Source organism: Tenebrio molitor, chromosome 7, assembly GCF_963966145.1.
Source record: "Tenebrio molitor chromosome 7, icTenMoli1.1, whole genome shotgun sequence".
NCBI lineage: Eukaryota > Metazoa > Arthropoda > Insecta > Coleoptera > Tenebrionidae > Tenebrio > Tenebrio molitor.
The window spans coordinates 9,266,953-9,281,582 of NC_091052.1; the positions used below are offsets into that span (position 1 = coordinate 9,266,953).

The 14,630-nt window shown below is 37.7% G+C and overlaps 2 protein-coding genes across 8 annotated transcripts in view; one reads left to right on the forward strand and one right to left on the reverse strand.

Moving 5' to 3' along the window:
* The window catches only part of cpo (couch potato), a 104,527-nt gene extending 91,992 nt beyond the window's left edge, over positions 1–12,535 (forward strand). For 3 of the 7 annotated variants that reach the window (XM_069053097.1, XM_069053093.1, XM_069053098.1), the window contains 8 exons: positions 1,934–2,011; positions 2,213–2,266; positions 2,722–2,784; positions 6,114–6,255; positions 8,113–8,261; positions 8,651–8,862; positions 9,454–9,634; positions 9,866–12,535. In XM_069053097.1, coding sequence (XP_068909198.1) covers positions 1,964–2,011; positions 2,213–2,266; positions 2,722–2,784; positions 6,114–6,255; positions 8,113–8,261; positions 8,651–8,862; positions 9,454–9,634; positions 9,866–9,898 — 882 coding nt within the window. In that variant the 5' untranslated portion in view covers positions 1,934–1,963 and the 3' untranslated portion in view covers positions 9,899–12,535. Of the gene's footprint in view, positions 1–1,933; positions 2,012–2,212; positions 2,267–2,721; positions 2,785–6,113; positions 6,256–8,112; positions 8,262–8,650; positions 8,863–9,005; positions 9,082–9,453; positions 9,635–9,865 lie in introns of all 7 variants that reach the window. The other 4 variants (XM_069053095.1, XM_069053100.1, XM_069053096.1 and 1 more) reach the window with 4 other exon arrangements.
* Positions 12,536–13,479: 944 nt separating this feature from the next.
* On the reverse strand, positions 13,480–14,630 carry Prosalpha2 (proteasome alpha2 subunit). The gene is made up of 4 exons (XM_069053973.1): positions 14,474–14,630; positions 14,278–14,354; positions 13,813–14,224; positions 13,480–13,762 (listed from the first exon to the last, which is right to left on the reverse strand). The coding sequence occupies exons 1-4, from the start codon at positions 14,512–14,514 to the stop codon at positions 13,588–13,590; spliced, it is 705 nt and encodes a 234-aa protein (XP_068910074.1). The 5' UTR covers positions 14,515–14,630; the 3' UTR covers positions 13,480–13,587.

Genomic DNA, 14,630 nt, shown 5'->3' on the forward strand with positions numbered 1-14,630 from the left:
AATCCTCAAATCCTTGCAGAGAAGGAAAGTCTTAAGCAAAAAAGAAAAAGTCGCAAAAATGTCAAAAATCTATGGAGATAAAGATGAAAACTGGTCTGTTTTGAACTTCTTAAACGCAATCCTAGAACTAGAGACTTCATGTCTCCAAAAAATCAAACATCGGAAGAATCTGAAGACACACAAAGCTCTCGTTGATCCAAATTGCCCCAGTCGAGAAGACTTTTCAACGAAAAATAGATGTGTTTAAAAGAAAAATTTACAAAAATATCTGATAGCTTCGAATGTGATTGAAGGCGTTAAATCTTCGTAATTAAGATATGTATGTGAAGAAGTACGTAAAGAAAATCCATTGTTATTAATTGTGGTAAATTATCTTTAGAGTAGAGTAAGGACAATCCTTATTTTAAAATAAACAGTGAATTTTTCGGAGCTGAGATTTATCGAAAAAAGATGTACAAAGAGTAAAACAAGTCTAATTTAATTTTCATAGTAAATACAGTGAATTAAAGACAAACAAAAACGGGAAGATGTGGAAGATTAATGACTTGTGAAGTACCTATTATAAAATTGGAAAAAAATTCCGCTGAAACAATTGCTTGACAAGTTGTCTTTCATTCGTTGTGTGGGAAAAGGGATTTGTTGTGTCTGCTAAAGAGGAACAGTCATCCTGTCAGATTACACATTTTGCAACGATTCCTACGTGGGTAGCTGTAATATTCTAAAACTGGAGATCAAAACAATAATTAGGAGTAGATTCCCAACGGAGCTGCCTAGTAATTATAGCAAGGTATTTCTGATTGTACGTCAAATTATCAGGATCCGAAAACGTACCCTCGTTGTGCGAAGGTAATTTGTTGTACAAGGTGCGGTTTTCCGTTTTTTACGAGCGACATTAAAGAATTGATTAAGTTGGGAAAACAGCAGATAGTAAACACATCAACCCTTAAATGATGTATAATATTCCCTTCAGCGGGTTCGACGCTATCGTTTAGACGCGACAAGATCTCGGAGGATGTAAAAAGATTTTTCGAGTAATAGTTTTCGGAACTTTCGCCGTAGAAAGAGTCTTCGGAGACCGAACGTGAAAAGGATAAATCATAAGAGCAACTCGAGAAAAGAATAGACGTCGATATTTCCCTACTCCGAACGGATTTAATTCGGATCGAAGACGTAATGGAGCAATAAACTGGAATCTCGCATATACCTTCCGAAGGAATAAGCAAATTAATAAGAGTGCCCGGACGGGCTCATCTCCCAGCCCTAATATACCGGTTATTGAATTTTTCAAGCTGTTGACTCTGTCGCGTAATCTAACACATATGAATCACGTTTGACGTGACGCAACATCCCCAATAAACGTTCAAGTGGGTATACAAAAGGGCGTAGGCGCAAGTATCACAAAGACAGGATATTTGTTTACTCGAAATGTTCATCCTTAGCTTTTGCAAGAGAACGCCTGGTTTCACGTGACACAGGTTTCTCTTTCATCCTCATTTCTAAAGCTCAACGACTACTCGAAAGCTCCGCTGCCAGAGCACGTCTATAAAACAGTCGGCCACTGCAACGGAAAGCTCGCTTAATTATTTAAATTGCATCTTCAAACAATACACCTCCGGAATATTAATACACCATTAACAGTCAAAATAAGACAAGTCGACGACACAACAACGGAACGTCAGCTTTCTTTTACTAATCACATTTATTGTTCACCAAGCTGGAATTTGATTCGTCTTTTACCGGACGCAACTTTTCCCATCATTTAACCCGACAGCCAACTCTGTACAAAATTATTTCAGAATTCTTTACCGATAAATCCACCCGACATAAATCACCTTCTGGTAATTTGAAGACATTAGTTTGGTTGTTGGACGACCAACGGTGCTTTTATTAATTTTCTCGACTTCCCGTCGTTAATAATGTTTTTTTTTTCCAGGTGCGGACATTATTCGTAAGCGGACTACCTATGGATGCCAAGCCTCGGGAGTTGTATTTATTATTCAGGGCTTATGAGGTAAATTTATTTCATTTTATAGACCGTTTCACTTAGTCACCGTTACAGGTAGTTTATGTAATCCATTCTGGTCCAATTATTTTTAATTAGGACAGAATTTAATTTATCCGATAGAAAATCCAATTTAGCGACACCAATTTAAACACATTTATGGCAAACATTGCGCTTCGTTTACTCAATTGCTCTTTTTCTCTTCCCTAGGGTTACGAGGGATCATTACTGAAAGTTACAAGCAAAAATGGAAAAACCGCTTCGGTAAGTGTCCAAGGAGATATAAGGAGAACCATCTATTTTTATTACCGTTGAAATTTTAATTTTTCATTTATTGTTCAAATAGTGTTATCGGAAGCGGCTTCACAAAAATTATGCTCTCCAGGCACTTGTTTCAATTCTTTACCCCCCACATCCAGTACAGAATTGTCTATAAAAAAATGTGGGATCGCAGATGGCTCTGAAATTTGCCACCCCGTTTATATTTATTAAATAAGCTAGGCAATAGGCAACCAGTAAAACCAATTTGTTCTGAGCCGGCAAACTTTCAACGCCTACTAGGATTCCACATTCATTTATATATGAAATGTTGCTTGTTTGAAAAAATCTCGGCGTCCACGTAGTACGTTGATGTATGTACGCTGTGGCCCCAACAACTGTAATTAAAATAGATGGGGTCCTGTGTTAATAATTTCGTGTATAAACCGTCCTGTTTCCAGCCTGTGGGATTTGTGACTTTTAACACTCGGGCAGGAGCGGAGGCAGCTAAGCAAGACTTGCAGGTGGGTCTCTCTATACAAATGTATTTGTGTTTTAACAGTTAAGTTCGTTCCCCTGTAACATACTCCCTTTTTGCCGCATGCACCCGCACCGTGTGTCACCCGCAGCAGATTATATACCTGCTTCACGGCGTTAGATCTGACTCCTTTCTCTCGACTGTCTCTCTCGCTCAACTCATCCTATTCCCAAACATAACATTATCAGAGAGGACCTTCATCCCACATATATGTGTTTCCCCGGCAAGTGCTGACCTAAATTATTTACTACATTCGTTCATATTAGAAAAAGTCTTACTTCCCGTTGTGTACTACCGGGAATCAAGTTAATAACGAAAATTGATTGCCGGTTTCGCCGCCTGCTTGATATCGAGGCTAAATGATTACGTACTCCCCGAATCATTTTTTTTTTGCAGAGATATAGACCTAGCCGCGGTGGGTAAATCATGAAAAATCACACCCCCGCGGTTGCATCTCGAAAAAATGGAAGGTTTTACGAGTTTTTCGCCGCGACTTTGACGCACAACCCAATTTGCAAATAGACAAATGTTGTCAGCGACAACAATTTGGCAACAGTGCGAAATTCGGTTATTTAAAAGTTAAATGTATCGGATGGAGAGGAGAATTCGTATTTTCTAAATTGAGTAGAGAGGAGGTCGATTGTGCTCCCAGTTGGAAGCCTTATACAATAAAAGATTTCAGTCGCTTTTTATTGATATTAGTTTTCCTTCAATCGCGTTTGAATAAATGCATTAAGCTGAATATGACATCCACAATATTAGGAAAAAAGGAAATGCACGATGAAATCAGTAAAAGTAAACATTTTGAGGAAGAGCTTGAAGGTACAGAATGTTATGCAGTATTTACCAAAAAGTTTGCGCCATAATATAGAAACAGTTTTTGTTCGTTAATTTAGCAAAAATTTTACCATGGCAATCGTCTAAAGACTACGGTGTGACCAAATTTAACATTTTTTTTATTTATTCAAAAAATGGAATTTGTGTTGAGTGATATCGAAAAATGGAAAAGACTTCGGCAAAAGGTTGGTTCTAAGGAGATTGTACAAGGTGAAAACAAATCACAAATGCTACCGCATCTTTTGTTTTATCGAAACGTTTGTCTTGGTTTGATTCGTACGGATAATTATACTTGTTCGGTCGTTTGAGTGGTTGCCTATTCACCCCGTTTCTAAAGTAACATTCCAATAAAAAAGGTTTCTTTTCAATGGTAAAACCCTGTTACCACTTATTTTGGAATAATTGTTGGTTACAATTACAGTAAATATCTGTAAACTTTACGGAAATAGAAAAGTTGTTTTCTAGGTTAACAACAGCACATCGTTGACGTTTCTTTGCCATTTCACCAAAAAATCCGCTCACCAGTGGCGTCGCGTTTGGCAATAAAGCTGGTAAATTACCCATTCCTTTACGAATGTAAAATGTTGCTCTTGTTTATTTTATAAATTTCCTCCATAATCTAATAATACATAATAATAAAATGCACAATTACAATTCCAACGTGTAAAATTCATGACGTTTGATTTATTGTAAAGTAGCGTTTCCAAAACTCAGCAAATTTAAGTTTTAAACCTCCGAAACTCCTTGTTGTTATGGTAAAAAAAATTTAAACCAATTTTCGAAATGTGTATCGCATTTAAAAAGGTCACTTCGGCGCAATTTTTTAAAAATTTTGTTCTGAAAATTTGCACATGGGCATAAAGTCTCATGGGAATCAAGTTTTTCCTGTAACTTTTTTCGATATGTTCAACGTAAACCCCATTTTTGGAATTTCTTAAATGTCAAATTTGCAGTATGTTTACCGGAAGTCACGTGATGACTGGTATCAGTCATTTTTAGACAAAGGGATAACGGCAGTAGTAATATTTTTGCTAAATCGATGAATAGAAATTTTTTCATTTGGTGTGAGGCATAGAGAAAATAAAAATACTATTATTATTATTTTATTATAAAAATACTAGATATTATTATTATTATTTTATTTTATCTATGGTGTGAGGTTCTTGGTAAACCCTGCAGATATATCTGTTTAAATTTAGTTGCAAAAAAGGAACTAAACATTTTGACAACGTATAAAAGTGAATATATTTTAGTTTGGTTTATGGAAATCTAAATGACATGGGGAGAAATAACAATATTGTTGATAAGAATTACCAAATTCTCTGATGTTGCCAGACGTTTTTTCTACATAAAAAGAGAAAATCATAAGGAATTAGTTAAAATGTTCTTGATCTTGACGTTTTTTTTTGACAGTTGAAACGAAAACTAAAAAACTCTAAAATTACTATAAATGGCCGTACTGCCAACTTAATTACTAATGCTTCGACAACCATTTTGAAATTTAAATCAAAGTCCATACAAAAAAAAACACCAACGTCGCAGTTTCCTCGATAATTACTATCGGCAACGCTGTTTAGTGTAAAATTTGGTGAGAATTGTAATTTTGAGGTTAAGTGTTTATTAAATGTTTTGTTTTTCTGGGCATGTTTAAGTAAAAATAATAAGAATCAATAAATAAATGAAATGTGCTGCTAATAAAACAATATGAACGAACTTCAATGTCATAATTTATAGTTACCAACATAGTATGAAAAAATATCTACCTAGGGTTTTTTAAATTTTACCAGTCTAAAGCAATAGGTGGTGGTTTTTTGATTTTTGAATGGACTTTAGTTTGTTTTTATACTTTTTGTTAGTGTTCGAGTGATGAGACGGCAGTTTTGTGACAATTTTCATCAATGTTCGTTGACAACAAAAGTAAGATTTTCAATCTGGAGCAGATGTTTTTGGTTAAATTTTCGATTAAAAAGAGTCAACTTGTTGCTTGGTTTCAATAACCTCCACACAACACTCTTCTATTCTAACATTTGCTTTTTAAAAATTGAAAGAACCAGAATGGTCGGTATATCTCCGTTTCCGATCGATTAGAGACAAGAATAGAGACCTCAATAAACAAGATCCAATCTCATTTGGCAGAAGAGTTTCTAATTTCATAAATTAATGATATCCTTTAGCACATTCCTCCGTTTGTTTTTCGGTTCTCATTCTCAGCAGTATTGATAAATCGTCTCGGAGGAGTGCGCCTCAAATATTCAACAGCCGACTCGTCCTCTTATCACGTAAATAATGCAGGTCTTAATTTTGCAAAACGTTTTCCAGTAGTCGACGATCTTAGTAATGCATTTAGGGCATAGCACTTACTGTTGTGTAGCGCGCGGGGGCGCATCCCGGCCTCGTTCCGGGATGCGGCCCCGCCATCATCTAGCAATTAACGGCATATTGACATCACGGTCACACATTTTGTGGGCAATTTTGCAGCAGGGCGTAAGGTTTGACCCCGACATGCCTCAGACGATCCGACTGGAGTTTGCTAAAAGTAACACGAAGGTTAGCAAGCCCAAACAGCAAGCTGCTAACGCCGCCAACACGCACCCAACTTTGATGCACCCCCTCACCGGACGTAAGTACACCGGCCGCCCCCGAAGACGCGGGACGGCGCTACCCGACCGCACACCCTTCCTCACCTCCCTCCACGTGGCTTCACCCCAGTAGTCTACTAAATAAATACGAGATGTGACTAATAAACAATGCTCTTCCGTGCTTGTAAATATTTATCAGCCAGCGTAACCATGTTTAATCTTTGATTTTACACAATTTACACAGTACCGGGCCATGGCAAGGCCTCCGCAATGATATGTAAATATGCCGGTCTAGTGGAAACGCGTGTACGGCGATAATCCAAAACGGAATTTGCTAAACCTGTCAATCCTGATAATAATGCGAAAGTCTTGTTGTTGGCTGGCACCGGTCGAGCCACGAAAAAATACACAAAGAGTATGATGTGGACGACGCAACTCGTATTTATGGTTTTTGTAGATAAAACTTGACAAGTACAAAAGGGAAACGTTGTACAAACTGTCCGACTCCTTCTACCTAATTGAGTTTCGTACGTTTCGGAAATTCGCACATTTTCCGGATAAACATTTCCACGGGAAAATATCGATTCGGTTCGGAATGTGTCCACAGCTTTGACAAATTAATACACAACAGAAGCTTCGTGCACGTCGATCCAACCTCACATCTTTACATATTTTCATTTTACACGAAATCACGTTTTCGTTTTATTTTGGACGATACTAATCGTCTTGATTTTTCACACACGAAACCGAAACGTACCAAATTTGATTTGTGCTATTATTGTAGTATAAGAACTTGGCCCTCCTCTACTCGAAAATAATAAATTAGTTATTTAGTTTTCTTTGCCGGCTTCCACAACACATCCCCTCAACTGTTAGTTAGTTTTAGTACATTCGATTGTTTCACAGTTACCCTCCCCTAGCGTCACTTTTCACACAGACTAAATACAGTGTGGAATAAAATGATTTACATCTAGTTACCTTTGGAATTTTTGAACATGTAAATTTTCCTGCACCGCTCGACTTTTTTTTTCGAAGTGCCGAGTTCTGTCAATAAATGTCATCAATCGAATTGACAATTCGTCGCCGACACCGCAAAACCAAGTATTTGCAAAACCTTCACGAGAGGGAAAAAACCTTAGGTATATTTTCTGAAATAATGTCTTAATAAATATTATTCGTTTGTCATTATTGAATTTTAGGTTTCTTGACACTGTACAATAGTTGATTAAAGGGTTTTGCATACATGCACAAACAGTTTTAACAAATCGTTTGCCGCTAAAATCCTATTTTCAAATTTTTGTTAGTTACGTGGTTTTGCGGTGCGGTCGACGAATTGTTACAACTTACTAAATTCAATTAACAAGCGTTGGTGGCCACTTTCAACACTAGCTGTGACTTGCTTTTGTTAGCTCCTTTTTAATTTCAATCTCAACTTTGCATTCATATCATCCCTTCGCAATAAATCACATTTGGAATTTGGATATATATTTTGAGGTTATGCTGTCTTTTTTTTTTGTAGAGCGGCATTTCGTATTTTTACAAGGGTAATGCAAAGGTAACTAGATATAAATCATTTTATTCCACACTGTACTAATGCCGACTAAACTCCACACTAATTTTAAAACTTGATTAAACCGTACACCCCGACAAGTCATAACATCCAATTACAATAAGTACCAGATACTTGTGTAAGTAAGTGCGACTGTCATTTACTCAACAACAAACGAACTAAAACTCGAGTGTACTAAACTAGTTTTATTTTTAATCGAGACGGCGAATTTCGCACAGGGTTGAGATGTCGTCCGTTTTGGATGAGGGATGGTGCGCCCCGCGCAGAAGTTCGCCACCTCGATGTGAATTTTTTGTTTGGTTATTAATCATTTCTGTTTTCTTACTAGTGTATTTTTCAGATCTGGGAACCCCCTTCTTCCCGGGTGGTCCAGAATTGTGGCATCATCCGTTGGCTTATTCGGCAGCTGCAGAATTGCCGGGGGCTGCTTTGCAACACGCAACACTCGTTCATCCCGCACTGCACCCACAGGTCCCCGTACGTTCCTATCTTTGACTATCTACAGACAAAACTCTGGACTCTCAGCTGCAACAAGCTGGCGCCCCAGTCCATCACCACGTTAGTTTTATTCTACATTTTTTCCGATACAAAGCAGATTCATCTAATGCGGCAAAGAAATCCCCCAAATAGATACAGAGCGGTCGGAGTAGTGATGCGACCAGTCGAATTGGATTTCTTTGCTTTCGTTAGATTTTTGCGGAATAATGCTTGTCGACTGCTCTAACAGTTTTTGTGAATCTGTCTTTTTGTTATTGTATGTTTTGCGTGACTGTGATGTGAATTCTGATAGTCTGGAATTCGGTCTCTGAACCAGGGTCGAGGTGTTGGTCAAGATTTTGATTGTGTTTTTTGTTTTTTGTTTCTAGCCTCCAATGTCTTTGCCGCATCCTACTGCTCTGACTTCAGTACATGCAGCATCTTTGCCACATTTTCTACCAAGTCCTGCCTTGGCTTCTCCCGTGGGGTCATCATCCTCACAACCTGGTTTGGGAGTAAGCAATCCGCCTTGCTCTACACTCTTCGTCGCAAATCTGGGCCAGTTTGTGTCCGAACATGAATTAAAGGAAATATTCGCCAGGTTTGTAAAAACACCAAACATACTAACATGATTAAGAGATAGGTCAATAACAAGATTTGATGCCATCATAAATTAAAAGAGAGCAACCATATTAACATAGTGCAAGTTATAGTGAGTGTAATAACGTTGAATTATCTGTTAAGTGGACTGTCATATTCAAATACCGCAAATCAGTAGCGGAGGAGCTGTTGGCGCGGAAATCGTACAGTTGCCCACTGTGTAAGTATAGATTGAGCGCCAATGGTGACGATGATGAGTACTAGCAGCGTGGATGTTGTTCTTTTTCACTATACCTTGCACTGTAATCTTGTCCCCGTTCATTAAATGTCATCTGAGTATTTCTCAGCAGTAGAATTGATTGATCTATAGTAATGTGAGAGATCGCGACGCGAGCACCTCCGTCTCCACCTCCCCCGATTTTTGGTGCCGCATGTGTAATAAATGTTCTGTTGATTTTCTTTTTTTACTAACGTGGTGAGGGTCTGCTCTATTATCTAACGCACACTCTGAATGTGTACTACCCTCGCACATCCTGTAGTTAGCAGTAGTGCCCCGACACTGAGCAGCACTTGTGGTGTTCTTGTTGCACAGCTTCCCTGGCTTCTGTCGCCTGCGCATGCACAACAAGGGTGGATCCCCGGTGGCCTTCATGGAATACCAGGATGTGCGTTGCGCCGCACAGGTCATGGCAGCACTGCAAGGTTCCTTCCTACTGTCCTCCGATCGCGGCCCCATACGTATCGAATACGCCAAAAGCAAAATGGCTGCAGAGGTCGGTTTACTTGCCTTTGCCTTTAGATTACAATCGTTACTCGCGTCTGATTTAGACTTCATTAGCACTCTACTAATCTCTTGCTGTACCGCGGACCGAAACAAACCGAATGGAATGGTGGAGGTCCGGAACGTTCACCTTGCGGGACCTCGCCTCTCGGGCTTGCTTCGGTCCGCGAAAGTGTGACGTCGCACCGGTCGTCATCGCTGACAGTCTCTTCTGTGTTCGCAGGGAACAAAAGGAGAAGAAAATGGACAATCTTAATTCGTACATGCCGCTGAGTACTTGACAGAGAGCGATGGTCGTGGCTGGACACTGCTAGAGTGGTCTTGGCCAAAGTAAAATCGCTGTTCAAAGCAAAGCTTACCTATCTCTGTTAACTGTTGTAGTTGTACTGTTAGAATTGCAGGACAGTATTTACGTGATAAGTACAGGTAAACTGCATCAAGTCGTTTGATCAGATTGCTTAATAACTTCATTTCATTGAGAATGATAAAAAATAATATGAAGATAAGCTAAACCAAAGGTGCCCTAAAAGTTAAGTTTTAGATTTATTATTAAATTATTAGAGTGCGTCGTCGCGATGTGTACCTCGTCGTAGGTGCTGCGCGTGCGCACTAACAGTATTGTTTTGTCGAGCTTTCTTTAGATAATTACATAGTGGTATTGATATACATACTATTTATAGAGTCTTATGGTGAAAATTTATTTAATATATTTTTTTCGTTTGTTATAGCAATAAACCAATGACGAAATACGCGCACTTTGCATGTTTGGTGTGTAACGCTACAAAAAACATTATCCCAAAAAAAAATTTAATTAAATTACATAAAACATATCAGCGAACAAGCTTTGCCACACCACTCATGAAAGTGAGCAACAGTTATATAAATTATGTCCTATAATTAAATAATCTTTTATTCGATACAATTTGCCCAATTTTTAATACTTAACGGTATTTATCAGAGAGTCGTAGCGAGCTCTGTTGTTTTTTCAGAATATTACTTTTAACAACTTTATATTATAGATGAGCTTTTGCTTAAATTATAGAAATAATAGAGTATTGATGCATTTGTTATCTTGCAATCAAAGAATGCATGCAGTTATACAGGAATAGCAAATTTTATAGTTTTTAAGTACGACATGTACTGTGTAGAATTTAAGTTTAGCATTGGTTTTTATTGTACCTTCGAGTGTAACATGATGTACCTATATTACCGTCGTGAGCACAACATTCGTATGAATTTGTTTAACAGAACCAGTCGAATTAAAAAAAAAAATCTGCACAATCACGTCGATCCAGTCAATTATTGCGAAATTCTAACCTAAAAATTATCTGCGAATGAATTAATAAATAGCAGCGTACAAGTGTTAATATGGGTACATGATTGTTGGTTTAACCAAAGTTTAGTTTAGGTGGCCCTTATCATAATAATGTATTTATTTAAGACAAGTTGTAGTTTATATAAGATATTGTTTTACTAGTGTTGTAATGTATTATTTTTATATAATTTTATAGTTTTGTACAACCTTACTAATCACTGAGATAACAGTCGAAATGTATAATGTTGAAAACATTGGTAATTCTCTATTATCTAGATTATATTCATATAGTGTCGTAGTGCTTTTTGTGTGACGTTTATGTGATATATCTATTACTATCATTATAAGTGTATTTAGGCCGGGCGTCGCCCCCGGCAGTTAGGGGCGTCCAAGATGCGGCATCATCACGAAACGAAAACCGGTGAGGAATATAGTGAGTCAATTATATAAGAGACGCGTGTCCGGATGATCCGCCATCTTGGATGCGAAATGCAGATAGAAGCGGTAGTTTCCGGATGCTCGGCCCGAGTCCGGATCGAGGATCGCGGAGCGCCGTTCTGCGTATTGTTTCCGTCCAATGCATGTCGCAAGACATGTCGCAGCTCAATGAGCGTCGGTAGGGTGGGTGCGGATCAGGGTGATCAGGCTGGGCAGCCAGCTATCTTTGGGACTATAGAAAACATATCAGCTTAATTAATTGATAAAATTATAATACCTGTTATATGCAATCCGACCTTTAAATGTCGTCTTGTAACTGTGTTTTTTAACTGCAGAGTTCTGTGTTTAAATTATATGTTCTTGAAATTGTGGAGTTTAGTCAGTTCCGCGCGACCAGCGGCCGCTCCCCGCAGACGGAACCGCCGCCGGTGGGAGGGAACCGAATTTTGTGATAAAACTTATCAACGGTAATATAAACTAGCCACAATCGCCTTCTCTGCTTTAGGTCATAGGTTAATAAACACCACTTCTTAAACATATCATGATCTGTGCCCCTTGTCAAGTGACATCTTAAATTTTTAGCAATTAATAATGTAATAAAAAAGATTTGATAATATTTAACAAATGAATTTACAAAGTAATATTATATAAGGAAGAAAAAAAATATGATTCTTTTAACAGCTGATCTACACTACATTATAAGAATGACAACCATCGGTGTAGTTTTTAAGTCTGTAAAAGCAGCTGCTGCTGTGTAGCATGTACATTGTACCCAGCAAGCAATCGGTGGGGACGCAACAGTCCCCGTACCTAGCCTTAGTAGTCCTGTCAATCGACCGGGGAATGCATATCTTTATTGTAATATTGAATCAAGTAGGCGTCGTAAACTTAGTTTAATGTAAACATGTGTTGAAATTGTTGGTCTAGAAATATAAGTACAACCGAGCAACATAATGGGTACTGACCGTTCCGGTCAGTTGTTGTTGATACTAGTCAGATATTTGTATAACCCACCCCACCATCTTGCCCCTCTTTTTCAGATGAAGCATTCCATACAAAGATTGTATTACCTGACAACGTACTTAGCTATAAATTGTATAGGGTCCAAAAGATGGGAAATAAATATGTATTATAAAATTACCACTGTTTCTTTTACTATCCCCTCCCTTCAAAAACAACTCACATAAAGATTATGACAACCGAATGCAGCAAAAAAAAGTTTTTTGGTATGTTAGCACAGAATATTAAAAAAAACCTATCAAATACATAATGAAAATGCCAATTAAAAAGAAGTTTTTAAATTGCACAATATTCTTAGTCTAAAAAAGATAGTCTGGTAAACGTATATACCATCGGGTTTTAATTAATTTCACGCCTTACACGACATTCAAATTTCGCGGAATTTAAACTCCAGTTATTATTGGTTCACACGTAAATTCAGCTCCCTCTAGACGTGTCCAGGAACTAATACGGAGCGCTGCCCGGGAACCAATAAGAGCGTTGATTGGGATCTATTATGAAGAAGCATAATTTTATTTAAAAAATTAAATTTGCTGCACTTATAAAAAATTGAGGGCACCCTCTTGTGGTTATACAATAGTTTCTAGTGACTTTAGTTATACACTTATCCAGTGGAATATACGGCCTAACAAGAATCTGTAAGTGTCAGGAGGAATTTGAGTTGAGAGATTTGAATAGATAAATTGTTATTGTTTTATTTGTGCTGTCGAATCATGGAAGACTCAACTACCTACGACATTCTTTATGTTTTTAACTCCATAAATCTGAATTGTTTCAATTGGATTAATGTTTGCAAAAATATGTTCCTGAGAATTAAACCGTTCGCTCTGTTGTATAATTATGCTGTAATAATAACATAATACTTACATGAACTTATAGAAAATTACATGATGTAAAGAAAACAAAATTGTTGAGAATTTAGAAAAGAAATTACGTTCAGGAGCCACTTTAATCACTTACTTGCTCTGCTTACTTGTTTCATAACATTGTTGCCAACATGCAACTTATGCTGTCAAAGTGTCAAAATAATAGGTTACAATGCAAAATTTAAAAACACCTCAAAATTACGTTTTTCAAGTATTTATTTATGCAAAAGCCAAGATGGGTGTGAATTTCAAACACTTTTAAAAAATCTTTCTTGTTAGAATACTTATGTGTACAAAAATGAAGATCTATGGTATATTAGCTAAATAATCTTTAACATGTGAAGGCTCCAATCTTCTAAATCCTGACTCATCACAAATACCAACCTCAATATTATCTGCTGTCATTTGTCCCTCAAAACTTTCTTTTAGTGTTAAGATTGCAGTGTGTACTGCATCATCTAGCTCTAAATCTTCACTGTACCTGTGAACATTCTCAAATAGGTAAAAATTCATAGATGTGTGGTTTTGTACCTTTTTTCAAGGAAAGTCTTGCCATTTATGTAATTTTTACCCATTGCTGTGGCCTTCCAGGCAAAATATGCACCTGATGGGTCACATTGGAATAAGTAAGGTCTTCCACTGTCCCATCCACAGATCAGTAGAGAGACACCAAAGGGGCGCACACCTCCTGACTGTGTGTACTCTTGCATAACAGCAGCCACACGTTGCACAAGTTGGACTGTGGGAATAGGTTCACGGTAGGTCAGGAAATATTTCTGGGCCATTTTGCGTGCTTGCTTGACTAACAATCTGTAGTCAGGACCCATCCCTGAGTATATCATACCAATGTGCTTGGTTATCATTTCAACTTTATGTACACTGTGTTCATCATACAGAATGGACTTGTGTTTATTTTCAGTTGCAATGACAACACCATTGGAGGCTACAAAACAGAGAATTAAGACAACTCACCTAGTAGTTTATGTTACTTGATACCTTTGATACCCACTGACGGGGCTCCTGCAGCTACAGCCGCTAAGGCATATTCAATTTGCACTAGTTTCCCAGAGGGGCTAAAAGTGAGGTTAAACAGGCCAATAAGAGTCGAAAATTGACGTACGATTTGCGAAATTTAAATTAGAGATTCAGAATAGTACGGTTTTAGTTTGAATAAAAGAAAAATTGTAATTACCTGAAGGTGGTCAAAGAAAAACTATACCGCTCAGATGCCATGATTACTTGCAAAACAAAATATTGTTTCGTTGGGTTGGCGCAACTGATTGTCAACGATTTGGCAAATCACGTAAGCATAGACAACACAATAAACCTAGGTTTACTGTGTTGTCTAT

What these genes read in the sequence shown, in the direction of transcription:
- Prosalpha2 (XM_069053973.1), bottom strand. Translation starts at nt 14,514, where the DNA reads ATGGCATCTGAGCGGTATAGTTTTTCTTTGACCACCTTCAG. An exon ending in TTTTCTTTGACCACCTTCAG is followed by an intron (nt 14,355 to 14,473) that starts GTAATTACAATT and finishes CCTCACTTTTAG; the next exon opens with CCCCTCTGGGAAACTAGTGC. An exon ending in CCCGTCAGTGGGTATCAAAG is followed by an intron (nt 14,225 to 14,277) that starts GTATCAAGTAAC and finishes TCTGTTTTGTAG; the next exon opens with CCTCCAATGGTGTTGTCATT.